Here is a 26,917-nt window from a genome sequence, read left to right on the forward strand (position 1 = left end):
ATCCTTATTTTTGGGAAAATATACTTTTGCCTTTTCCAGTACAGGAGTATTCTGTCAATAGTTTTGGTTCCCCCTGCATTTTCTCCCACCTTCCAGCTGAGCACTTGGCTCAATTAAACTTTCTTCTTCTGGTAGAAGGTAGAACCCTGGCTATAGAAAAGTCTGCAGTGATTTGATTTTCTTTTTTTTTTTTTTTTAATTTGCCTGTCACTTTATGCAAATGAAGCCTCTATTTCAAGACTTTCTTAGCAGAGGCATAAGTAGTGCCAATGTGTTCTAATCTATGTAGCATGACATTAAAAACAATATATAAGTAAAACAGTTTACCATAGAAAAAAAGCACAAAAAATTACCTTTTTTGTCCCTTGTTTGTTTTGTTACCATTCTTACTGTAAAGCTATAAATACTCTCTTTCCATAAGCCTATTGCATGCTGCCATTTGCTGTAGCTAGATTTGCCTAAAACTTAAATGTAACTGTGGACTGGCAGGCTGTTTGGACTACCAACTATGTTGTCTGTATGGAGCTGGCAGCTCTGTCTCTTGTAAGTAATGTTGAATTTTTCATACTGAGTTTGATTTTAATATTGTAGGGTGATTTTTATATAACTCGATCAGCTCATTCCATTAACGTCAACAATAACTGAATTTACCTCAGCTCCCAAAGCTGACCAAGGCTGCTATTTAATTAGGCACGTAAATTGAGCTCAGTATTTAATAACTTTGTCAACTAAACGTTTGTGTTTATAGTTTAAATGTCGTTCTTGCTAACTCACTGAGCTCCTTGAAAAAACAGACAAGTCAGCCATATCAAATATTTTGGCTAGAAACTCTGTTTCCCTAAAGAAGAAATGGTATCGGCCAAAGAAATCAGACTTTTTATATCTCTAAACACGTGCTGCTGCATGAAAGAGATGTACATGTACCTTAGAAATGCTTTATAGGAAAAGGAAAGTCTAAATTCCTCCAGCGTATAAAGATACCTAACACATTTTCTGAATAAAGACTTGCCTGGTACAATGGAAAAAAAAAAAAAAAACAACTACTTCTTCTCTCCTCTTGCTCTCCATTTTCTTCAGACAGCATCACAGTTCAACTGCAGTTAAGTAAGAAAAAAATAAAAGCCTCTTCAATGCAAAACAGGAGAGTACTGCTTACTCATGCAATAGGCAGGTATTTCCAGTCTTTGTCTCAATTCCATTTTCCTCTCTCCATTTCCCAGACATGTTTCTTCTCCCTTTGACTGACTAAAGCCAAACAGACAATAATGGAAGAATGTCCTGAATGCCACAAAAGCTTTTGGTTGCCATGGAATAGGTCACTTTCAGACATAGCACAGCCCTGTAGCCACAGTGACCATCTCCCATTGTCAAAGCACAGCTTTTGCAACACAAGTACGGCCACAGAGACAGCATTAATGCACTGTGAAGTCACATAAGTGGCAGAAAAACATTTCAGAGCTGTGGGGGCAAGTTGCTTTTGTTGTACTGCCATGGGCATTGAAAATAGTCATTGCAGATGTAAAATATCCACCTATTCATAAATGTCTCCGCATAGAGTAAGAGGAATTTGCCAGACAAATCACAAGTCCACGCAGAGCGCTATTTTGCCACTTGAGTTTTCTGGTACTACGGAACAGGACTGACTAATTCTGTTGTATAGAAAGTTTCCTTTTGGGTCAAGCTGCAGCCAGAATGTCCCGGAAGTGCGCTGTGCATAGCTCTTGCCATGTCATCTCAGATTGACATTGATAGGGGAATTGCATATATCCCTAACGTATCTGCAAATATGAATGAGGTGTTCACATAATACCCCATGGCAGTAATTTCTTGAGGGTAATTATTAGTTATCATTAACTTACCTAGTAACTTGCAGCATTTCTCATTGTGAGCAGCCATTCTTGCTTTGGAAGAACAAAGTGATATGTGCCGTGTATACTCTCATGTATCTCACTATATATTTATATACACGCGCACACATATATATGTACATATATACAAAGATACACATGAGAGAATGAAATTGCTTTTGTGGCTTTTTAACAGTCTTCCTTTAATGGAGACAGTTTGTTCTTCTGTGTGGTCAATTTGGTGCCAAAATAGTTCTGAATTGGTTCTATTGGTTCTTTTCTTCCTGTATATTGCTTTTGATGCAATGATCAAAAGAAAGTATAGTACAAAATATGAATGTATCATTGATTTATGCAGTAGCACAGTACAAGTGCATTCCTATCTTTTTTACTTCCTTCAAAATGTTCCTCTCCTTTAACAAACAATAAACATCAAATGAGATCTTTTGTTGTTGAACAGACACTTCTCTTCATTTTTATTTTGAGATTGCAAGTAATTTAATAGTTCCATAAACAGGATTTTTTTGAAGTATTTTTTCCTGTGATTTACTGTCCACACTAGATTTTGCATTGTGAATTATTATGGCTCATCCATATATTTTCATGGATCGTCATAAATTTCTTCATTTTTTGACCATGATCAGCCTCTGGAGTAGAAGCAAATGCTTCCTTAAAGCCCAAATATATTGCATCCTGTAGTAGCTTCTAATGATATTAATTTTAAGTAATTTCAACAGGATTAAGTGGCAAGTTTTTTCTTTATTAGAACTGTGCAGCTTCTTCTAAGGCGCTTTTGAAATAGAAAATAAATATTATCCAAGCATGTTTTTGAACTATTCTTCTAATAGCAATGTGAAGGTCACTCTTTGATATTTCTGTGTTACCAGCTATATAATGGGATCATATAATGGGATCATCTACAGTGACACTCCATTTTGGCAATAGATTAATGATGAATGTAGCATTATTGTACTTTTTTTTTCCAGTGCGGGAGCTTCTTCATAAGTTGCAGATGAATCACAGGCCTATCAGTGATAAAGCTGAAGTTCAACTTTTTTTAAAGTATTGTTAGTTCTTAACACATGTTCTTTGAAAATGCATAACTTTACCAACAGTAAGACAGGACCCTTTGAAATATATTCCATCTCCCACTATGTTGAAGAGTATCATAATGAAATTGGTTACTGCTTTTCAGAAGTATTACTGTTATCTTTATGGTCCCTCTTATTATACCAGGGAAACAATCTTCCTTGGTCTTTTCATTTTTGATGATTGCAAAGAAGGCATTTTTAATGCAAGTTTCTTTTTCCTTCTGAAATTTGTTTTCCTCAATCTCTTCAACTGAAGATAAATCTGCTATCTTCTGGTGTTAACCGCTACAGAAGTTCAACCTGGGTGGAATATATGACCACTTTGGCTGAATTTCTGTGAAAGAGGTTTTTGAAACTTTTAACTGAGTTATTTCTGTTTTCTGCAGTGTGCCTGCGTGCTGAAAGTCACAAAAAGGCCATAGCAAAGGAGCAAAATATGAAAGCCAATTAAAAGCCTAAACTGTAGCTTACTATTCTGTGTTTCATTTCAATCATTCTTTCTTTCTCTATCTTACCTATTCTCAGCTGGTATTTACCACATTCCCTTTTACTGTCTTTTTTATCTATATTTTCTTTGCAGTGGTCTCTGATCCTAGAAAATTTGGGACCCAAAAACAAATAGTTCAAGCTTGAAATGGCTAGGCTGTGAATGCAAAAAGCATGAGGATATGGAGCTTTAATGTACTGCAGTCATGATGCAGTTGCATGGATAGATACATCTGCGTAAGGTGTCATTAAAAAAGCCTATGTTTCCTGCTTATACATCCCATGGGCCAGTGCACAGTGTCACTCATAGTTTAGCTTGTCTGCCTTCACCTAACAGCCACAACAGCCATTACAGGGATATGAAGCATGCCAAATTTAGATAGGAACTTACTGTTTAGTCATAAGGAAAATTTCTGTGCAAGGAACATGCTAATAGTATGAGATTGTTACTCTTAAGAAAAGAAAGATCTGCAAGAGGAAGAGATTTTGGAAGAGAAGAATCTTCCCTGAGGAAAAAGGAATCTTTGGGAAGTCAGTTTTTGACAATTAGAGAGGGGAAGCAGTTCCACGTTCAGTATTTCTGGAAGTTAAGAATACATATAATTAAGAGTTTAAAACTCAGATTCCCATTTATGTTGAAATGTACAGTCTATCAGAAAAATACTGCTCAATGGATGCCACTGGGTAGAATTGTTTGTCATAAAAATACTAAATTGATACAGAGAGACTCAGTAAACTTGTCATTGACCACTTGTATTCATAGGATATAACTTAGGACAGCAATGTTGCAAATGCTAGAGAAGTAGACCTTGTCAAAAGATCTGCTGTCTAACCTTGAAAGTCAGCGTACAGAGCTCTTCTACATAAAATGAAGTGCAGAAAACTGAGGCTTGAATGGTAGAATCAATAATGTGATTTTCTCTAGACATTGCCTTATAATTGAAATCGAATATTTGAGGAAGGCTGTGTTCCTCAAGTATTACTAAGAAAAAGATGAAGAATGTAGGATGTGTTGTTGTTCTTCTTTTGTAAACTGTTAATTTGAAAAGATGATTTATTGGAACAATTCTGAAACAACTAAAAGATCCAGCTATTAAAAAAAGAAAGAAGAAGAAAAAAAAAACAACCCAGAAACCAACAAGAAATCAAAGACATTTTATTACTGTGATATAGGTGAAATCTTCTCTGGGTCTTCTTTCTGTGTGTACACCAGGCAAGCTTTTGTTCTCTAGTAATAACAGATTTTGAACAAATTCTGTATAGGGAAAAAAAAAAAAAAGCTGTTGTCTTTGGTCCTGTAACTGTGGCTTTTAACACAGAAACACTTGCACACAGTCTTGTATCGTAGATAGCAAGAGCCTGTGTACTGTTTACCATAGGATGAAACCTGAGATGTGCAGCCAGGAGCACTAGTGGGAGGAATGCCCATTGCTCCCGAGCAGGTAGGAGGCCTCACAGGTGTGGAAACATAAGATGAGAATTGTTAAAGTCCATCAGAGGAAGAGCAGAGGGCAAGATGCAGAGGCTTGCTGCTAACATCATGGTTATTTCCAGGTACATGCCCATTCAGAAAGTTCCTTTGAGAAACACATTTTAGGCTTCCAAGAGTGCAGTTTACCATCTGAATATAAGCTAAATACCCCGAGGAATCTCCTTCCTTTCCTTTTTTTTTTTTTTTTTTAATGCATCTTTGTGTTGATAGATTTGAAGCCTTTTCTGACTGTCACATACAGTAAGCAGTGATTTATTTCTTGATTCCTCCTTTCCAACACCAGTACTAGTCAGGTGGATGGCCAGGGGAACTGGAATACAGATGTGGAAGTCATGCAGTACCATTTGAGAGAGATTTTTTTGTGACCAAGCTTGTATAATTAGTCATATTAGTTAAACCAATGTATAGTTTAACATTAGGATCTTGTGGCTCCTACTTGTATCCTGTAGTCCCTATGCTGAGTTTTAGCTTTAAATGATTGTTTTGAGCTAGCAATAGCTGTCTGAAGCAACATACGTTAATTGCTGTTACCCTGAACTGACCGAGAGATTGCAGGAGAGAAAGAGGAGCTTGACTGGCCAAACCTACAGTGCTGGCATACATTTAAAAAATCTGTTTTCAAAGTGGTCAGTACAGGATCATTTGAATCTTGCCAGAAACAAAGGCTATAATGTATTGCTACTCTGGTGTAGTTCAGAAGAAAAAGAATTTGGGGGTCTTTGATTGCATCGATGCAGACAGAATGTAAAAGAGAAAAGGAGGTGAATTGTGGCAAGTAATTTACAGAAAATCCAAAAGCATACTTTTCAGTTTTATTTCCCTCGATTCTATCCGTTACAAGATAATTCACCCATCTGATTTATTATCATGTTTAAGCAACTGTCAAGGACTTCAGAAAGCTATGATTTATACTAAAGCATGGTGAAATTAACTTAGTTGCTCAACTGAGGAAATTAATTTAGTGAGCCTTATAGGCTTGCAGGTCAATTCTTTAACTGAGATTACACAAAATGGAAAATATATGGAATAACGTCAGCGCTGCAGCCATTGGCAAAGAAAGTTTAATGATTCAGTTTCCAGACTTCAGCTTCCTATCTTGCTTTGTTTTGACCTAAAGAAATCAGCCAAAGGTGGGCCTTTGTCATTTATTTTGTTTTTTGTTTCTTAAAAAGAAAAAAAATGTCTTGGAAATCTCCAGTCATGATTATTCATTTATTTGCATTAGCTGTTCCCATCCATCTGTTCTTCTTTTGTGCTCTGTATATTCACTTGAGACTAAAAATCTTAAATACTTAAATTTATTGGGAAACTGATGATTACTTTAAACAAACAAAATGATCACTTTTTTCCTTACTGAATTTCTATCCAGACATTTTTCTTACATCTTATGTTAAGTAAGGTGATTTACATTCATCGTATTCACTGCATGCAGACATTGGCTAGAATGCCAATTAAGGCTGACATTTAAGGACATCTGCACGAACGTGTGCTAAAATAGAACAATATTTGTCCCAAAACTGAGCTGACAAGAGATGCTGGTGATTATTCTTGTCTGGGGAAGGGGGGGGGGGGAGGGGGGGGGAAGAATAAAAAAAAAAGGAATTCTTTTTAAGCTTTGAGTGTGATTTTTTTGTTACAGGACTAACACAGCTCTTGGAGGGCACTTCTTTCACTTACATATTTACTTGAGGGAATCTGTAAAGTTTCCATTTTGGTGACTGCAATGATTAGGGAACACCACTAAGTGCTCATCCTGTACCTGTCTAGTTACATAAATGTATGGAGCTCCTGCTAATCCATGTCTCCTACAAAACGTACATCAAATTTCATCAGTTAAGGCAAAGGCTTTGATTTATAATTAATTACCTGTTATGTAAGCCTTGCCTAAACTTACAGAAGGCTATGTCATCCTATGCTCTCTCTCTCTATTAAAAATGGAAGACGTTTTAGAGAGGTTTGAAGTAGATGATGTACTGCTGGGAAAAGCATAGATGAGGTAATGTTGTGGGGGAAGACTTAAAAATGTATTAAGATGCTGGAGGTCCATAGATGTGACCTGGTGAAGTACCAGCATCGGGCTTTTTATTTTTGCTTTTTTTTTTTTTTTTCCTCCTATCTAAAAATGTGGTTTAGTTTAGATTTTGTTGTGTTTGTATTGTATTTACAGGCAAAGAAAGGAAATTATGCATTCCTGTGGGATGTGACAGTGGTGGAATATGCTGCGCTGACAGATGATGAATGCTCTGTGACAGTCATTGGTAATAGCATCAGCAGCAAAGGATATGGAATTGCACTCCAGCACGGAAGCCCCTACAGAGATCTTTTCTCCCAGAGGTAAACCAAAACAAAGTTCATTTCGTAGGATTCTTCTCTGCAACCAGCACGGCATCCCATTGATGGTTCACTTGAATTTTGACAGTGACAATTTGCTGAATAAATTTAATTCTCTTCCTACAGTGACAGCAGAAAGGTTATAAGTTCAGTCTTCAACAAAGCTGCTACTTCTACTCTGTGTACTTCTGTTTAGGGAAGAAGGAGTGGAGATGGTGTGTGGCTTCACATCTCTGAGTAGCACCGGCTCTGTCAGAAAAGGGACCAGAGTCCCCAGAGCTCTGTATGAGCTAGGGGAGAGATCAAAGAGAGATTCCTGATTTATATGTTTTTCAGGCTATGAAACGATGTTCTTCCATACAGTAAGCAAGTAATAATGTCTCAGTTTATCCTTTAGGGTGGAGAGACATGCTGAATGTCACAATAGTACAGGAAAACAAGAATTGTTGATTATTGCATGGCATTACTACAGTATCTGTGGCCATTTGGTGGTCTATGAGCTATGAGCATCTTTTTCATGTCAGCGTGTACACTGAATGGAAGACATGCAGGTGGGCAGGCATGCGTGGCCCTAGCAGAAGGTTAGTGGGTGCACTGCTCCAGACAGGAAGCTGGAGCAGAATTTCCCCATCTCACTTGTTCTTTATAAGAGGGAGTAAAGCTCCAGTTGTATAACCAAAGAGAAAGGGTTGTTAGTAAACAGCAAAAATAGTTATCAAACCAAATCCAAAATGAATCATTCTTGGAGAGAAAGGACACTTCACAAGAGGCAAAACAATGATTAATTAGCAACTGTTAACAAAGTAATTCAAGCATGAAGTAACAGCACTGAAGTAAAATCCTTTTGAATAAACTGCATTTGCTGAACTAAATAAGTCGGTCGCTGCTTAAGCACATTTGTATGAAGTGGTGCACAAATAGTAGCATGTTTAGTCTCCCATGATTTTAAAATTACTGTGGGAGAGCAGCAGTGAAATGGGCTGCATATTTCACTAGTGGAACAGCTGCTGCAGCTGAATGTAGCCAGACCAGCCATGACAAACTGTGGAATATGGTGATTTCCCTTGGGAATGCTTCTTCCCTTGCAATGAAATTTCTGACAGTCATCCTTCCTCTAAAGTTACTCACTGAAGTTTGCCTGCTGTTGTGAGCAGAATGAGTTTCAGATTAATACTGCATGGGGATGGGGGCTTGCAAGAAAGAGTTTTGAATTGTAAGGCAGTTCATGTAACAGGAAAAGAGTGCAAAAAATGTGGAAAAAGATGTAATTGAATGTAATACTTGTGTATGTTTTTAAATTTCTGCAGGATCTTAGAGTTGCAAGAAAGTGGAGATTTGGATGTTCTTAAACAAAAATGGTGGCCACGGATGGGACGTTGTGACCTGAATAGCCACACAAATGCACAGACAGATGGGAAGGCTCTCAAGCTGCACAGTTTTGCAGGTGTTTTCTGCATTTTAGCAATAGGCCTTCTTCTTGCCTGCTTGGTGGCAGCATTGGAGTTGTGGTGGAACAGCAACCGTTGTCATCAAGAAACACCGAAAGAGGTCCATAACTTTTATTCTTATCACAATTAGAAAACAAGTAGAAAACACGAAAAAGAGAGCAAATGGAAGGTGGGATTTTAGGTGCTCTCATACAATAAATTTGATTTATCTTGATTCGCCATACTAAGCTTTGCATATAACTTTCTGGGCGGTTGTTTCTAAACAAACAAACAAAAAACCACAATATGTCATTTGTGCACATGAAAGGTGCCAAACTGACAGTCCTGGAGACTAAAGTCCTCTATTTATTTATAGAGCAGGTACAGCATGGGCAGCAGCAGTGCAAACTTCCCCACATTGCCCCACCAATGTGCCTCAACCCTGACCTGGAGAGACCACCTTTAGGGGTAAGAGTAGTTCAGAAACATGCCCTCGGCCTCTCTGCTGTGACAGGGAGGCCAGCCATGGGCACCTGGTTGTGCCAACTGTGGTGACGGTTTCTCTGATCTAAGACCCCATCTGCTGGCTGTGAGAACCATGTCCATCTTGCGCAGGCTAGGCAGCTGCCAGCAGCTAGTGGTTGTTTTCCTTCATGGCTGACTTAGGCTGAGTTTGATGAAGTACATGAGCAATTAAAAAGAAACCATCTACTTATTACTGAATAAGCCATAACTGCCATGACACTGTTTAAATGCTTCTTTTCTTTTGAAATCAGTTTTATTTCTAAACCTAGGGGCTTCTGACTGAACTGAATTTCATGTGACATTTTACTTAGGAGCATACATCTGAGAATGTCTTGTTTTTGAAATGTTTTGCCACAGTAGGAATAGTTAGCAATGCTATGATAGAATAATCAGTCCATAGTCAAATCTGTCTTGCATGAAACCTGTATTTGTTTACATAGCTTAAATGTTTAACAAACTAACCTCTTGTAATTTTTGAAGCAGAGGCACTTGTGGGTGCTTTCATCTTGGAACAGATGTTTGTAACAAGAAAATAATAGCAGTGAGCTGCACTACAGCTGGAAAATAGTACATAGCCCATCAATTATAATCTGTGTTTCTCAGATTGCCAGGAATATTACAATAATTGACACACGCATCACCTGTAAGCAATTCTGCCAAATGGGATCTGATGATATATGTTGCAGTATGCAATGCTGTGAAATATTTATCAGTAAGATTCCATTTCTCTGAGTCCCTGCTTCTCCCATTTGAACTCATCCATCAAGTGTCAGTGATAAACATCTGTATCGTGTTTGAGGGACAAAGCTGCAAAGTCACTTGCCTGTGGCTCTGCAGTGTATAATAGCAAAAGAGAGATTTTGGTTAAAAGGAGGCATGTCTCCACTTTGTACAATGCAGCACTCCAAAAGCAGCCAGAGAGAGCACAAGTACAGTCTTGCATGGAAACCAGCTTTTGTATGAATGTAAACAAGTATTTAATTGTTCTTTGGTTAAATAATTTGTTATTTTGCTCTTCTGCCTTGTAGAATTCAGTCCGTGTTAGTGTAACTAAGGCCTAAATCATAGCAGTAGACAGTTCTGTTCCCACTGTGAAAGGCTGGCAAGGAAGGAGCAAGGAGACTGAAGGGTTCTAGTATTACATATAGAGCATCTGTCTTGCCATACTCTGGAGCACCTTCCTCTCTCTGCACTCAGAGGCTCACCTTTGTGCATTTTTCTGGTGTGAGATGAGTATGAGCCCCAAAGATAGGGTGAAAGAATTGGTCACTTTTATTGCAAGGATTTGTAAATACTTAGTTTCCATTGCTGGGAAGGATCTGTCTTCCTGACTTTAAATATCCCCTTTATGCTTATCTCCTTCATTTCTCTTTTTCACCTGTTACAGAGATTACTACAGATCCCTGTCTTTACTGTCTTTTCTTCCCTTCCCATTCCCCTCCTTCTTCCCCTTCCCTCCAGTATGCTCTAGATTAAGGGTGCTCCTCACATCCTCTTTGACAGTTTTCATGATGAACAATAAAATACTTTCAAGATTCGATCTTTCAAAGTATACTGCAGTTACTGCAGTATTACTATGTTGCTGCAGTATACTGCAGATATGGCAAAGTTGTACTCAGGAATATTGCCTGTGTGTTGGAATGAGCATAGCAGATGTAGGTTAAGCAGTACAAACTAAAGTCAGGCATAACATGCATGAGCAGGCTCAGAAAAGACTGGTCTTTGTGGGTGCTGCTGAGTGAGGGAACAGCCAGTGGGATTCCTGGAACAAGTAGGTGTTAAAGCTGAAAGAGAAAGTGAGTGTTCCAAACAGAAGGGCACCAGGGATGAAGGCTCACAGATGTGAGAAGACAGAGGAGGAAAGCATAACCATGCCATAAGGTTGTAAAGCATGAGGGGTTCTGAAAGAGGGCAGCTGGGTGCAGTGAAGTGCAGGAGGCCAAAAGCATCTCTAGAAAAGGTCAGAGGAGCTGGAGAGAAGAGTGTGAGCATAAAATACGCTTGGATAAAGTAGTGGAAGAATGTTGCAAGCACTTCTCAGTAGATTAGTTATAGAGACATTTATATACTAGTGAGGAGGGACTAAAGGGAGGTTACTGATGACTACAGTAATCATGATAGGAGCCATGGTTTAGAAGAGATGGTGGCGTGCAAATTGCTTGAGGATTTTCAATGTATGTAAGGAAACCAAGTTTCAAAATTTTGGAAAGGATTGAATCCAAGGACCCCAGGGACCCTCTGTTTGAGCCACACAAGTGAGGAGCAATAACTGAGCTGTGGGGACTGAAAGCAAAACGAGGATTTGATTTCAAGGAGTTTCTTTAGGGATCTCTTTTCTGTAACTACATATTGTCTAGCATTTCTGCAGCAATGACCATAATAACAGAGCTGCAACATGTATATCATATAAAAAACATTAAAGCCAGCATCTGATACTCCATCCAAGTCTTTAGTTCAGTAACAGCTGCCAACTTAAGCCATTCTGCTGATTTCATTTTTCTTCTGCTTTTTTTTTTTTTTTTTTTTTTTTTTTTTCAGTCAGGCTTTGGAGTACCAAACCTGAGTATTGTGATATCACCTACAAATTTTGGGAATTAGATTTTCTCCTGACCGTTTTTGTCTGTGCAAAGCCTGTGAGATGTCACTGAAGGGGATGATTCCCTTGTGGCCAAATATTACACTTAGGCTTTGGTAGTCACCTCATGCAGAAAAAGAACAGCATTCTCTGCAATCACCATTAAAAGTCAAAAGAGGAAGCCTGGCTACTGTGACCCTTAAACTGTTAGGAATCCTGTAAATCAATTGCAGAAAAGTGGCTTCAGGATTGAATGAGGAGCCGATATAACTTGCTGAGCCCTTTTAGAAGTTTCTCTCTTTGGCTTGACCTGCTTGTTAGACTGTCATGCTAATCTGGTGTCAACTAGAAAAACAGAGAAGAATTGGGAAGGTGAATTTGTGACCACTCTGACAGGTTTATGATAGGGTTGGGCAACTGCAGCTTGACAAAGAAAAAGAGAGATTTTAGAGACTGTCATTTTTTTCCTTTGGGGGTTGGTGTGAAGTCTGTGGCCACAAAGACCTGAACAACATTTGTTAGCATTGGAGAAATATTTTCAGCTGGTATTAAGGTGTCCTTGTATTTTCCTCTTCCCCTTTCAATTCCTTTGGCTTTTGTAGAGATCATTCGGAATCAATCCACTGAGGTATTCAAGGACTTGGAGCTCTGCGTGATATAAATCACAACTCTTAATTAAAATTAGTGTAAAAAATGTGATCTTAACTATATAACTATGGGCACTGTTTTTTGAACCCTGACACCATAACCTGGACTTTACAAATGTAGATGATATTTGTGTCAGAGACTTTATAGGAAGCACTATGTCAGACTACTTCTAATTGGAAATCCTTTGTTGCCTTTTTTTTTTTCCTTTTTTTTTCACTTAAAAAAAAAGCCATCTCCCAAAATTAAGCAAATTATATATTTTCTACCCATAAAGTCAGTTCATTAGGATGAACTTCCAGGAAAGAAGGACTTCTTTATTTTCCCAGAACAATCAATTGCCCTTAGTTCCCAAATCTGTCATGCAAGCAGTAGTGAAATTTCTTTAAGAGTAACACAGAATCACAGAATTTCAGGATTTGGAAGGAATCCCTAGAGATCATTAAGTCCAACTCCCCGGATAGAGCAGGTTCCCCACAATAGGTCACACAGGTTGGCTTCCAAATGGATCTTTAAGTTTCCAAAGAAGTGCCTGGGTCCTTTTCTAAAGATTTATTCTCTAAAAATCTTAATGTGATCGTAATGCTTCCTTATCAATTCAGATTAACAAAAGAAAGATTAATTTCAACATCAGGAAAATTGTACAGCTGCAAGACCATCTCAGGTTCCATCTACTTGGGCTCAAGTCTGTGGTGCATTAAAATTGAAAACGTATCTGGTAATGTTTAAACATTCTTATTATTTCTGCTTATGGGAAATTTACTTTTGGCCATCTTTTTCAAATTGGATTTTCTAGAGCTTATAATCAGCTTCTCCTAATTGCTACTAATGACCAGACATTCTACACTCACTGTGAAATTTAGTCAGCTCCTACATTTATCTCTACATTTCAAAATCTTGAATTGACAAAACGGCTACTCAGGCTGCAGTACTGATACCCAGTCTTTCAACTATGATCAGCTTCAGAGATTTGGGGAATTGCAAAAGGAAAAGTGAAAATTAATATTAATTTTGGAATCTTTGCCCTTTTTGAATAGCTGAGCAATCCCATGAAATTACTGAAACCCAGTGGCATGAAATGTCGAACTTTCAATATTTATCTCTGTATTTCTATATCCTTTGGTCCCATGCTTTTATTTCATGATCTTTGTTAACTCTGATGTAATCTGGATCATTTAACTACCAAGGGCTTCATCACATCATCGGATTCTTCCTACCTTTTATTCCATGAAAATATTACTTTTGTGATTGAAAGACAGTTTGCAAATGTTCCTTGTTGTTAGGATCTGGTACAGCTACTTCCTGCAATGGACTCAGCAGCATCCTTTGTGTTCCTTTGTACTTTATATGTTATGTCTCATTGAAATCTACTCTTCCCCTTCAGAGATCTCTTCAGAACTATTTAAGATATCACTTCTTATTCATCCACATAACATACTCCATATCAACAAAAATATAAAAGCAAAAGTTATATTATCATACTATTCATGGAAAGAAAAGTTGACTTTTTCACTTTTCGCAAGGTGTATTCACTAAAAAACAAATTAATAGATCACCTTTTGTCAAGTAAACTCACTTAGAGATGTTATATGAGGTAATTGCTGGAAATTGATACTTGTTGCATCTTCTATGAAGGACGAGCTTGATTCACTTACTGTTATTACAGGTCTTGACAGATGATTCTCAAGAAATTCTTGCTTTGATTCTTTCTTATTTCTGATTAATGTATGTTGTAAATCAGAAGTGTATTTTCTCCAGACTGTGCTGCTCCTAGCAATGTGTTTCAGCAACCGTACCCAACATGTTCTTGATTTTGTAGTGCATGCAGATTATTTTTTCAACTGCACAAGGGGATTTAGCATTGTTTTCCACATGCTGAGCTGTTACTAGCCATTTCCCTATAACCTGTGTCTAGTTTATAATTCATTAACAATCACATCCTTTGCTTAGTTTGTGATTTCTTAACTTTCTGTTGCTTCTGTTACTTCTGTCTATACTCTGCAATGTTTCCTAGCATTATATTATAGCAAGAGGTAGCAAAAATTACCCTGAAAATTACAACAAATACCAGCATTCAGGATGAAAGAAAGCAAGCCTGTATCTTTTGCCAAGGATGCCTTACATGATCTGCCTTAAGTTCCCCTTTTCCCATGTTTGATGCTACACAAATTCCAGCCTACCTCAAAAATCCCTACTTCCAGCTTTAGCACTCTTAAGAGTTACCCACTAGGACTCTTCTCTGGCACTGGAAGAATATGAAACCCAGAGTACCTCAGAAATGAAAATATGAGTAAACAGATATGAGTCCAATGGATCAAAATTTGTCACTGCTAAGAACTGAGATCTGCACCATATTCACTTACCATTATTGCACAGCAACTAGGGCTTCTATACCTTCAGCGTGGTGTCAGCGATGTTGGTTTGGATTATTAAAGTCTTATGCTTTCACTGTTATTTTCACTATCCTTGTCTTGTCTGTCACTTCATTTACATTGTCTCTTTTGTGTTGTTATCTTTTTACCTGACAATTTGATTTCCACTGGGATGGTTCCTTTTGAGAGTGAAAGGAAACATGCGGCCATCAAACTGATGTTTTATTTTCTTCACTGCATGTCCTCTAAATTTTATCTCTTTTTTAAATTATTTTTTTTCTGTATTTTTATGGCATGTCTGAAATCTTTGTACATTTTCTGCTCAATTGCATATAAATGATCATTTGTTTGTACCGCTGTATTGTATTCTACTTTTCTAAGAATAAATAAAGTTTTTTGGGGAAAATAAATAATGCAAATGCTGGCAAAATAATGCATTTCAATGCCATCTAGAAGTTCAGTTTCTAAGTAACTTCAAATATAAAAGGTTGAAAATTTTCACTTACCTGGCATTTTCAATTCAGCAAAGTAGTGTTAGGAATCGGTCATTACAGAATGCAAAAGTTTAACATTGTTTTATGACAAAGTACAAGCTAGAATATCAGAGGAAAAAAAAAAAAAAAAAAAGGAAGGTAAATAAATTGCCATGTACAGAAATTGATAATAGTTGAAAGAGCTTTTTCACTAACTCAGTGTTATCTTTTTACGTGAGTGAAGAAACAAGATTTTCTCCTTAGAGGCCTCTAATGGTGAAGTAGATATTCTGTAATATCTGGTTGCAGGCAGTGTGCTCATCTGGAATCCAGTGCAATCAGTAATGTCCTGCTATCGATCACCATAGATCTAGGTCAAGGTTGCAGGGAATTAGAATTGTCACCCCCATGATTAAGGATGTTGGATCCAGGCTCCTGATACTTAAAGCAGTATTCATGCATTCACTTGGTTCTAGTATATTTCCATAAGTGCAAGAAAGGGATTTTTGTGTTTGCTTCAATTTTTCTTTCAGTGGTATTAGAAAGCCCAAAAAGATTCTTAGGGATATGATCTGGATTTTCTCAGTATAAACCTTAGGGGGGAAGGAAAAAAAGAAGGAAAAAACTGAAAAATGAAAAGAAATAAATTTTTAAAATGAACGTTGCCATGCAGAAAACTCAGAAAGAAACAACCTGTTTAAAGTTCCAGTTTGGTAATGAACTTAGGTATTTGCTTATGTTGCATTACGTGACCTGTCCTAGAGAACTTCAGGGGTTACTCATGTGCTTGGCATGAGCTTATGTATTTTACTGAATTGGAACCTTAATGCATCAGATTCTTTTTAGATTCTTTGCACAGTGTTTACAGAGCTAATGTTTGTATATTTTATCTCAGCCTATGGTGGTATTTGAAAGTTGGCTTCTTGAGGGGATGTTGAATGTTCATTAATAACGAGTCAGTAAAAGTTTAAAATAAAAAACAAAAAACTACAACATAAAATGTGATTTTTTTTTTTTAATTTATGAGTTTGTTCCATTATTGTTTTTTGTTTTTTGTTTTTTTTAAAGTAGTTTTTAAAGGGACCTGGGCCTTGATCCAGCTAGGGATTTTAAGTATATACATAAAATTAAGTGAGAGTTTGATCCTAACCACACTGAGCACACACTGAGCACATTCACCTTCAGTGTAGAATTAAATTCAGTTGCTTTGAAACCTACGTACATCTGAAATTGGACATTGTTTGCAATGAGATGACTTTATGAAGAAGTCTTTATTTTTTGTGTCACAAAAGTTGCTTGAACAGTTAGGTAGTGTCTTATAAACCTGCCTCTTTTAAACAGCCTCTTTTAAAGGGTATTGGCTTCTTGCTGAAGAAGAAAAATGCTATAGTAACAGGCAACTTATAAATCTATTTGTCTATTGAAATTAAATTTCAGTTTGAGCTATCTAACGATTTGTTCCTTTCTTTTCTCATGCTGAAATAGGATCTTGTGCAGTTTCCAAAATATTGCCCTGAATGTGGACGCAGAAATCTCTAAAGAGTTAAATTTTAAATAAAATACTTATAGGTAAATATCAGGAATAACAGTTTTCTAAGGCTTTCTCAAAGCTGAAGTGGAGAGGAGAGTCTTTGCAAGGCAATTATTGTTGGGGATCAAATGGGTTGTATGAGCAACTCCTTATGTCTCCTCTGCCAGCTCTCTCGTGTACCTTTGACACAAAGTGTGGAAATTTCTGAGTTTAGGCTGTAAGGTGAAGAAGGATGGTGATAGAGCAATCTGTTATGCTGATGGTCCAGTAGAGTAAATCACTCTGGTAAAGGGTAGTAATAGGGTGAAAAATTATGTTATTTATTAGCTCTATAATAATGTAGGATTTAAAAGCTGTGTAAAATAATGTAAAGAATGACATTAATTTTAGTGAGTTTTGGAATTTAACCTTTATCTTGTAAAAAAAATTATCTGTCACCTCATAGGGTTATCTTAGATGTCATAGTTGAATTCTGAAACCAGCACCGTTTTCAAGGATCGTCCTATTTGGTTACAGTGGCTAGAATTTGCTATTTCAAACCAGAAGTGTAATTAGTATATGTTTGCTAAAGAGTGAAATACTAAATATACTGTTAGCCTCACTGTTTTGATCCTTTTTTGTCTCCCCACATCTTCTTTTCCCTTTCTGTCTGGAGATGGCCAATGATGTGAGGCTGGGCCTCAGAAGCATGGTGAGAATTTATAATATACAGATAATTGGTTTGTTGTTGAAAATGCCTGCACAGATGAATCCTTGCTAGTTTTCTCCCCACCTCAACCTCTCCCTGAAAAGTCCCCTTTGACCTAATCTTTGTGTTGCTGTAAATGCCTGTGACTATAGTATAGGCAGTGTGTACACAGTAAAGGTTTCCTTTTGTGCAAGTTCTCCTTTCTCCTAAAAATATTCCTTTTGAGAGACTTTGGCATGCTTCTCCAACAGCATTCATTCAGTACTGCATTTTGCTGCTTGTTTTGAACAATGTTTCTATGCACTCTTACTATCCATGCATTTTTAACTTCATGAAAACTGTTGGAAACATCTGTTTAATGTGAACTAGTCATTCACTTTCTTTGTAGTTGAATCTACTGCTTGTGAACTGAGGTTGGTAAGGATTTTAAAGCTTGAATACTTCAGCATGATGTTGAATGTCTCCTTCTGTACTAAGAAATGAAGATGCTACCATAGCCTCTTAACTTCTAGGTTTGAGTATGCTGTTGGTTGTGAGGACTACCCAGTATTTCTTTGTGATTGCACTTAGTTCATGGGTTACAATGAATGCGGGAATAGGTCACTGCAAGAGACTGTGGGTCTGCCTGTCATCACCTAATTTGCAGTAGATGTCCCATTAGTACTGTTGCCTGCATATTTGTTCACAGTGATGTATCATGAAGTTGCAGTTGAAGAGAAAAAAAAAAAAAAACAAAAAAAAACAAGAAAAAAAAATGATAGATGTTTAGTTAATTTGAATTGGTGTGCATCATCTGTTTCAATGGCCCGGTGGGGAACTAACTCTCCTCCTGGCACAGACTATGGGACAGTCATGGCCATCATCAGAATTAGAACCCTGGCTAGACGTGACTTCAGGTTAAATAGAGCCACCCTAATCAAGGGGAAAAAGGTGAGTGTGAGAAGATGTGGACTACTTATTGAAATGCCTTGATGCTGCAACAGTTCTGTAGCAAATCTTTGCCACTTCATTGGTCTTTCATGTTTTGGTAATAGTTTCTTTGACCAGTTATAGGTATTTTCTGAATAGGGGAAGGTGAGAATGGAATTTGGCAATGTATCTAAAATATATTCCTATCACAGTGATATAAACTTTTCAGTATTCCTTTATTTCTTACTTTTTTTCAGATTTACTTTCCCTTAGAAAGGGAAAAAATATTGCTTTCTCTTCATAACAAAATTTCTGCTCTCTTGTGAAAACACACCTCCTAGTGAATAAGGTGGCCTCTTCTATATAGATTTTAACAATGTTTTATTTCTTCAAAGGTGATTACACATCAATTTAAATTAATATATTGCAAAACTCTTATTTCTTTAATCCTTTCAGTTGGATAATGGTTTACCGGACCTCAACCAATGTCAGTCTCAATGCATTCTTCTGACAGCTGTTTCATGGATAATGGCTTACTTAATTGCTAATTTAAAATACATGGTATTGTTTCTACTTATAAGAGCAGAAGTTTGATTTTGCAGAATTGGGCCTGTTTATAAAAGTAGGTTTTCAAATAGACTCTGGAGATGCATCTCTATTTATTTCTAGAAAGATAATGTTATGGTCAAACCAGCATCTCGTAGAGTACACTCAGAAACCACTCAGCAAATTTTATGTAACATTAAGTGCTGTTTGACGAGGTCAGTTGCCTGTGTTGAATTAATGACAGCAAGCATACATCATCGCTACATCTGTTTACACATCTGTCTGTATTTCACTGCGTTGTCGACTGTGGAATCTCTAAAAATAATGAGTGTGGCAAACAGATTTGTATTTAAAAGGAGCTATTTGTATTAATATAATACCATACTGTGTTGTCATTGTTTTGCAGCACACCTATTACTTATATGTTTGCTGCTTTTTCTTCTTGAACAAGCCAATTTTGTCTGTTTTTGCCACTCTGCCAGAGCCTCCTGGAATAAATTAAAACTATATTTCTACATATGTGATAGCTGCAGCTGAAAGCAACGATAATGACCCAGTGTGAATGCAGCATTTCAAAAGAAGTATTTTCTTAAACAAATGCAGAGCTGCTGTTTCTTCATTTCTCCCTAACAAGCTAAATGTGTGAATGAGTGATGTCTGAACCTTCCCAGACAAAGCTGGGAGCTGGGCAGAGCTGCTGGTTTTGCTGCTAAGCTAAGAAGCCTGTGAGTGGCTGAATGGGGAAACCTGCCTGTTTGGGGCTTATTTCTCTGCTTTCTTTTTCAGTTATGCAGTTTGCCTGTTTGCTCATGGAAGTGTCCAAGAGACTTCCTTCCTGAGTTGCTTGGTACATGTGTGCCTTCTGTCTCTCATGACATATCTTCAGCGCATGCATATGTGTTAATAGATGTTATATGGATGGGAGAGGGACTGGCCTGTGACCTCGCCAAGGTCAGAAGAGGGAATGTGTGTTTGAGGCTGGGGCTTGACTCAACTCTTGAACCCCAGTCTTACTCACAAAATTACCTTACTTTCTTAAATAGTTGTTCCACAGAATGAAAGTTCAGTATTAATGTTTATCTCTTGTTTGGCTTTCATTCTCTCACTGAAAAATTATCCTTCATATTTCTATTTCCAAGTTTTTTGTGTCTGATATTTAGAGTCAGGACCATCAGACTTTTATTCCTGCTGTAGTCTAGTTTCATTTACAGGTGTGAGTGCAAATGCTGTTTTGTCATAGTTTTGGCATAGTTCTAACATCAAATTTCTCCAGATAGCCAACTCTCCTTTCTGAGCATTTGACCTTACTGGAGCTGCGTCATCAACTTGTAACTTTTATCTGTTCTTCTCTTGAACTTTATGATAAGATGGTAGAAATTAGAAGTAAGAACAAAAGTCTTTCCTCTGGAAAATCCCAGCTATTGCAAGCCAGGCAGCTGAACAGAACGCCTTTGAATTAATAGTGTTGGGAGTGACATAGGTAATTTCTTGAGAACAGCGTCCAGTGGCTCCTCCCCAACACTGAGGCATCTCTTAAGTCTGACAACATTAACTGACTCCAAACCTCCCAAGTAGTTTCATGTTCTTTCATTTTGATTGCCCACACACTTTCCTTAGAGCCCACTGTAAAAAGTGGCAGAAAATAAGCTAGAAAAAATACTATGTTTAGAGTTGTTCTATCATAATTTATATATTGCTGTAATTTCTCTCTGCATGATAAAACCAAGCTTAGTTCTGCCAGCGAGCCATAGCTCCTTGCAGTCACGGCTGTGCAGAGCTAGTTGTTTTTAGGTAATTCAGGTAAGCGTCCTTCAAATCCATGCAGATGCTTGCCATGGTGTGCTTTGCTCTCAGTCATAGACCACTGAGCCTGTCACTCAGAATCAAGTCCTTAAGATGTACCTGAAACACACCCTTCATTTGCCCTTAGAGAAGTCAAACTTATTGAAAAAGAATGACATTTCAATTGGTATTTATGAATGAGATAATTTCCTGACTAGAAGCATTGTTTGGTTAGCTGTTTTCCTTAATGTGGAGAAGGATAAGCTTGTGTTTATCATTCGTTTACTTTACATGAGGTATTTTTTTCCCCTTCACTGATTAACTTCTTTAACTTATCTACTTGGAGCATAACATTAATACTGCAAATAGAATTATGAAGACAGCAGAGGAAAAATATTTGATCTCCTTTTGGCAGCAGAACCATAAGCATTTGTCCAATGTAGCTGTACGTGAAAAATGAAGTTGAATTGGCGTGAAACATTGTAGAGGTTACATTTATAACATTAACTAAGTTTTGCATATTAAGTACAAGAAAAGAAAGAGAAGTAACCTTCAGTAATGTGTCTGCCTCAGACACTGAAGCATTAAGTTTGGAGCTCATTCATTCATCTCTGAAAGAGAACAAGCTGAAGCCAGAAGCATTTGTGATGAGAAACAGCAAGGGGCTGCCTTTGGGCCAGAGAAGGCTCTGTGCTGGAAAATGGGCACACATACTCCCCTGTGGCTCTGGTTCTTCCCATCCAGCTGCCAGAGCCAGCTCTTCTGCTGTTCCCCAGCTCCAAGCCTCAATTTGCTAATTTATATTAATTTAGCAATTTTAATTCGTTAATTTTGCCATGGAGAAATACAAAAATAGAGATCAATTACAGCATTGGAAAGTTTGGAAGTCTTTTGGAGTGTTACATTACCATTTCAGAATTAAGATCACAAGGTTTCAGGAAATGAGGAAAAAATGCCAGCAAAGGGCTTTAAATGATATCAAATGCCTCATACTTAATTGAGAATTACAGAGCTGAAAAAAGAGAAGAACACTGATCTGACAAAGGAGAAGAATGTCATAACTTTTAAGATTCGTTTGTTTGGCTTTATTACCTCTTAACCCTTTCCATTTATCTTGTTACTTTTCCGTAGCATATGTTTTGTTATTGAATTTTCTAGGAGATCAATAAAGGAAAAAGAAAGATGAGCTTTACAGAATTTACAAATTCTGCAAGCTTCACTTGTCAAATAAAACACTCAGAACACTTCTGTTCTGGAAATCCCAGGATTCAAAGAGATCTTCTAGTATATAAGGACAAACTAATCTTTTCACGTGGTTCTAATCTTTATCTTGGATCGTTGGTTTGTTGTTTTTTTTTAAAGCATTTGAAAATCATTCATTCAACATTAGGATAGTTTCGTACAAAGCTTGACATTTGGTTATTTAGCTGCTCTTCATCTGATAAGGCAAAGAAAAACGAAGAACCTTTACAGTGTATTTTTATTAATCCTAAGAGAGAGAGTTGTTTTCCTTAACCTTTACGAACATCCTATTTTAGCAACAGAAAGAGGGAATAATGTGAACTTCTGGGCTCTTTGAGGCTTTTATTTATTTTTTTCTCTTATCTTAGTAAGGCCAGAGAGTTGTCTTCGTTAAATAAAGAGTTAGAAACAGGCAAATGAAATCCCACCCCCTTACAACCTTCTAGTAAAATCCCAAGCATTTACTTCTCTACTTAAAGTGTTTTGTAGTAGATTAAAAGTTATATTTGTGTGCAGGAATTAGGTTCTCTTTTTCTTTACAGCAAAATGTTGTGCATGGTTAAGCATGTGTTTGTACCGTGAAACATAAACAGTTGCAATTGCACCATTTATGAACAGTGCTGTTCCAGAGCTGCACTGTGCATAGGGAGGAAGGGACGGCAGTCCTCTTAGACCAGTAGAGTGGCACCTCCCCAACAGGATGGTCATTAATATCCCCTCTCATCTGAATTAGATGTCTAGTAGGGTCATCCCATCTTTATTTTTACATCTTCAAAGAGCTAAATGTTATAACAAGGAGGAATTATTTGAATTTTATGATCTGTTGTGCACAGATGCTCCAAATTAGGAGTGTGCTTCCTTCACCAATGTGTTTTTCCTCAGCAAATAATTAATAGCTACGTGTTACAAATATCAGTACTATACTGTTCTCTCTGGCTTGGCTAGTTATCCCTGTTGCATTATTTTTGTTCCCATAGCAAAACAGGATGGAATGCACTGGAGATGTGCATGCAATCAAAAAATACAAGTATGAGATGTTGATATATATTTTCACTTGAAATGATCTGAAGAAAGCATTAGATAAAAGCTCATAAAAATGCAAAGGAGTCATGAATATTTCTCCAAAGCTTTATTTAGGAAATATTTTTCCTCTTGTATTTGCTCAGCTTCTGTCTGAGTACTCTACATTTGCTTTTCTCGTAGTAGAGTATTGGCAAGAATGTGGGTCCCAGATAACTAAAGTGCTAACCTAGGAGTCTAAATACAAGCATGCAGGGTTTTTGGGAAAAGGATGTGTAGTACAGGGTACCTAAAGAAGCACCGTTTAATGGGCTTTGGGGAGTTAGCTTCCTTAGGCACAGATGGCATCAGACACTACAGTAGCTGAACTTTGCAGATAAGCAGAACTTCGCTGCAATCTTTCATTGGCAGACAGATGAAAAAAATACAGAAGTGCATGGCCAGACACTGTACAAAATGAAGCTGCTCAGAGAGGTTGAGCCCTTACTCCCAGCTGAGGATAATGCTAAGAACACCTCCAGCACTTGCCCCCAGTACACAGTTTTATTTCAAGAAACAGAGCTACATAAATTCTAAAATTAAATCCATGTACTCTGGCCATTATATCACAAATGCTTAGTTTTCCTTGCAGTGGATTTTATGGTCAGCTTAGAGCATTGTCTGACTTAGAGAATAAGGAGCCTGACGTGTCAGGTTGGTGAAGACTTGATGTATCTACAGCAACTATCTTATCAAGTATTGTCCAGTTCCTTTCTGCCATAAACTATTTTTTTATTTATTTTCCATTGATTTTATCTAACTCAAAATTATTTGATTAGAGAATCTATCTGAAAAAACAGTGTTAAGGAAAAAAAAAAATTTCTATCTATTTCTCTGGTGAGGAAGATAATATCCCCAGAGTCCCAGAGAGCAGCACTGGGGGCTTGGTCGGCTTTTTATGTAAATGAAATAGGAATCATTTTTCCACTGATTAAGAAGGGAGGTGCAAACTGCTGCTCAGCTGTGTAATTGTTGAACAATTGTACTCCAGCTGAACTCACTGGAGACCTAGCATAAGCTCAGAGGTTTGGGTTCATGTTACACTAATTCATTTTCAAATGCGTACAGAGATCACTAAATCCAATGGCTCTTGAAAAATATAGAAGTGGTTTAAAGTCATTTTAAATCATACAAACAAATCTATATTTGACAGTGGCTGGAATCTAGGGCTTTGGAGTTGACTTCATTGTCAATTTAAGGCTGAAGGTAAAGTTGCACAGCAATGTATGACATGGAATAATATAATTCACTGTGCCCCACCTGAAACGTAATGGTAAAAGATTATGTGGGGTAGTTGGCAGCAACCCTTCATTCTTATCTACTCCCAGAGCCTACGTTTTGGCATGAACAAGAGTTTCTTTAAGGCTACTGGTTTTGTGTTTAACCAGTTAGGAACATGTTGAGCTATGGGCAGTCAGAGATAGTGATAGGAAAGGGGAAATGGTTTTAAACTGATCCAGGGGAGGTTTAGGTTAGATATTAGGAGGAAGTTTTTCACACAGAGGGTGGTGAAGCACTGGAACAGGTTGCCCAAGGAGGCTGTGGATGCCCCATCCCTGGAGGCATTCAAGGCCAGGCTGGATGTGGCTCTGGGCAGCCTGGGCTGCTGGTTGGCAACCTGCACACAGCAGGGGGATTGAAAACCAGATGATGATTGTGGTCCTTTTCAACCCAGGCCATTCTGTGATTCTATGATGATTCTGTGATTCTATGATGATTCTGTGATTACTGGGACCCATCAGGTAGTCCCGTTTCCTAGCCTCGGCTTTCTCTGAGAACACTGTGTAGTTTGTCAGACCAGAGGCTACCCTTAGTTCCAGGACTGTTGGGCTCTTACAGATACTTTGCTGCTAGTCTGCAGTATGTTACACTTGCATCAAAGAGCTGTAACTGCACAGCTGTGCTTTCTGAAATATAGAGAAATGATATAATACCTTTTTATTTTATAGACTGCTAGCTATTAAAATTTAGTCATATAACATCCCAGGTGGTTGGCTTTATTCTGCCAGTTTGGTTGTTCTCCATTTTGGACATCCTGCATGCCCCACTGAGGTCATAAAAGCCCATTGGTCTTTGCTACTTCAAATTTTAAAGGCAACTTTTTTGGCCTTGGGAAACTAAAATGGTGGCAGTTGGTGCCAAAAGTCTCTTGACAAGACCACTCTGGGAGCCTTAGATGACTCATTCTCAAGGACAGTGATGCATTTCCTAAAGATTGGGGCTGCTTTCCCAAACACTGAAAACAGATGTAAACTTTTACCAGATGAGATGCCAAAGTGATAGACAGCTTGTAGTTGATCCCACAACTGTTCAGTTCACAAACGCATGCTCCCCTGCCAGGGCTCCAAGAGCCGGTCTCCATCTTAATGCCATTCTGGGAGCTCCATGGATCTTGCCAGGTAGGTGACACAGTGCTCCCTGCTGGTTAAGGAAAGTTTCTTCACCACCATAACTCCTGGCCGGTAGATTTTGGTGCATGAAGCAAATGTTCTGGAGCCAGCTAGGCTGTGCACAGTATTACACTGCTGTAATCTTCAGAAAGTGTGCTTCAGATATGTAAGAGTGCTAAGCTCTACTGATGCCAAGATGTGTTGGCTGAGACATCGTTTTATGTTCAGGGAGTTTCATACTGAGAGCATCAGTGGGCTTTGCAGGCTGAAACAGAGATGGTGCTTTCTTCAGTACGTGTTCTCATTTGGAGGCGTTGGACAGACCTCGAGGTTTTGCACAGGCACAGATGACATCAAAGCAATCTAATGAGTAAACACCAATTCCCATCACATAGAAGAGGGGGAGGGATGGGACACAAAAGGGGGTTGCGTTGTGAGTGATTGTTCTGTTCTCTTCCTCACTAGGATAAAGAAGTGAACCTGGAGCAGGTCCATAGACGCATGAACAGTTTAATCGATGAAGACATAGCCCACAAGCAGATCTCTCCAGCGTCCATCGAGATCTCAGCCTTGGAGATCGGTGGCATGCAGCCAGCTCAGACCCTGGAGCCGGTACGCGAATACCAGAACACGCAACTTTCTGTCACCACCTTTTTACCAGAACAGACAACTCATGGTGCCAGCAGGACACTCACAGCTGCCTCTGGCAGCAACCTGCCGCTGCCCCTGAGCAGCTCTGCCACCATGCCCTCCATACAGTGTAAACACAGGTCACCAAATGGAGGACTATTTCGTCAGAGCCCCGTGAAAACCCCAATCCCTATGTCATTTCAGTCTGTGCCGGGGGGAGTCATTCCAGAAGCAATGGAGCCCTCTCACGGAACATCCATTTGATGAAAACAAACAGTAACACAACCAGCAGAGCTTTTTAATACAAAACTAAAAACAAACAAACAAAAAAAAAAGCAAAGAAACTCTTACATTTTTCTTGTATATAAGTGTAAATAATGAAAGAATGAAGTGGGGTAAAAGTGTATTTTGAATATTCCCAATTTTCGAAGTCAGTAAAAAACAAAAGAAAAAAAAAACAAAAATGTATGAATGACTTTGTAAATTTTGTTCTATATGAATAAAAAGGCAAACTACTTGTGATCGTTCTCAAGTGCCAAAGAAGACCAGTTACTGGGACTGAGGGACGTACATTATTTCTTCTGTGGATTTCAACATGTATTCCCTTCCTGTTCTTGTTTTCAGAGCGAATTTTATCCATTTCTTGCCATCACCGTGCTCAGACCTCTCCTTTCCCTAGAATCCTATTGCTGGCAGTTCATTCAGAGAGTTTGGCATCTGGTACTAGAATAGCAGTAGCAAATGTTTTAAACCTGAATTACAGCTAAAACCCAACAAGTGATGAAAATGAACTTTTGCTTTCTAACAAGCATTTAGACATCCATGCAGTTCTTAAGTTTAAGCACAGGATTATGGAATTATGTTTTTACATGTGTA

General features: G+C 38.0%; 1 protein-coding gene across 1 annotated transcript in view; it reads left to right on the plus strand.

Moving 5' to 3' along the window:
* The window catches only part of GRID1 (glutamate ionotropic receptor delta type subunit 1), a gene marked incomplete at both ends in the record, with an annotated part of 513,772 nt that extends 487,467 nt beyond the window's left edge, over positions 1-26,305 (plus strand). Inside the window, 3 exons of the mRNA XM_079535236.1 lie at positions 7,084-7,250; positions 8,555-8,795; positions 25,877-26,305. Of these exons, the coding sequence (XP_079391362.1) occupies positions 7,084-7,250; positions 8,555-8,795; positions 25,877-26,305 (837 nt within the window). The remainder of the gene's footprint in view (positions 1-7,083; positions 7,251-8,554; positions 8,796-25,876) is intronic.
* Between the last annotated feature and the right edge of the window lie 612 nt (positions 26,306-26,917).

This window comes from Tetrao urogallus, assembly GCF_951394365.1.
Source record: "Tetrao urogallus genome assembly, chromosome: 5".
In the NCBI taxonomy this organism is placed as follows: Eukaryota; Metazoa; Chordata; class Aves; order Galliformes; family Phasianidae; genus Tetrao; species Tetrao urogallus.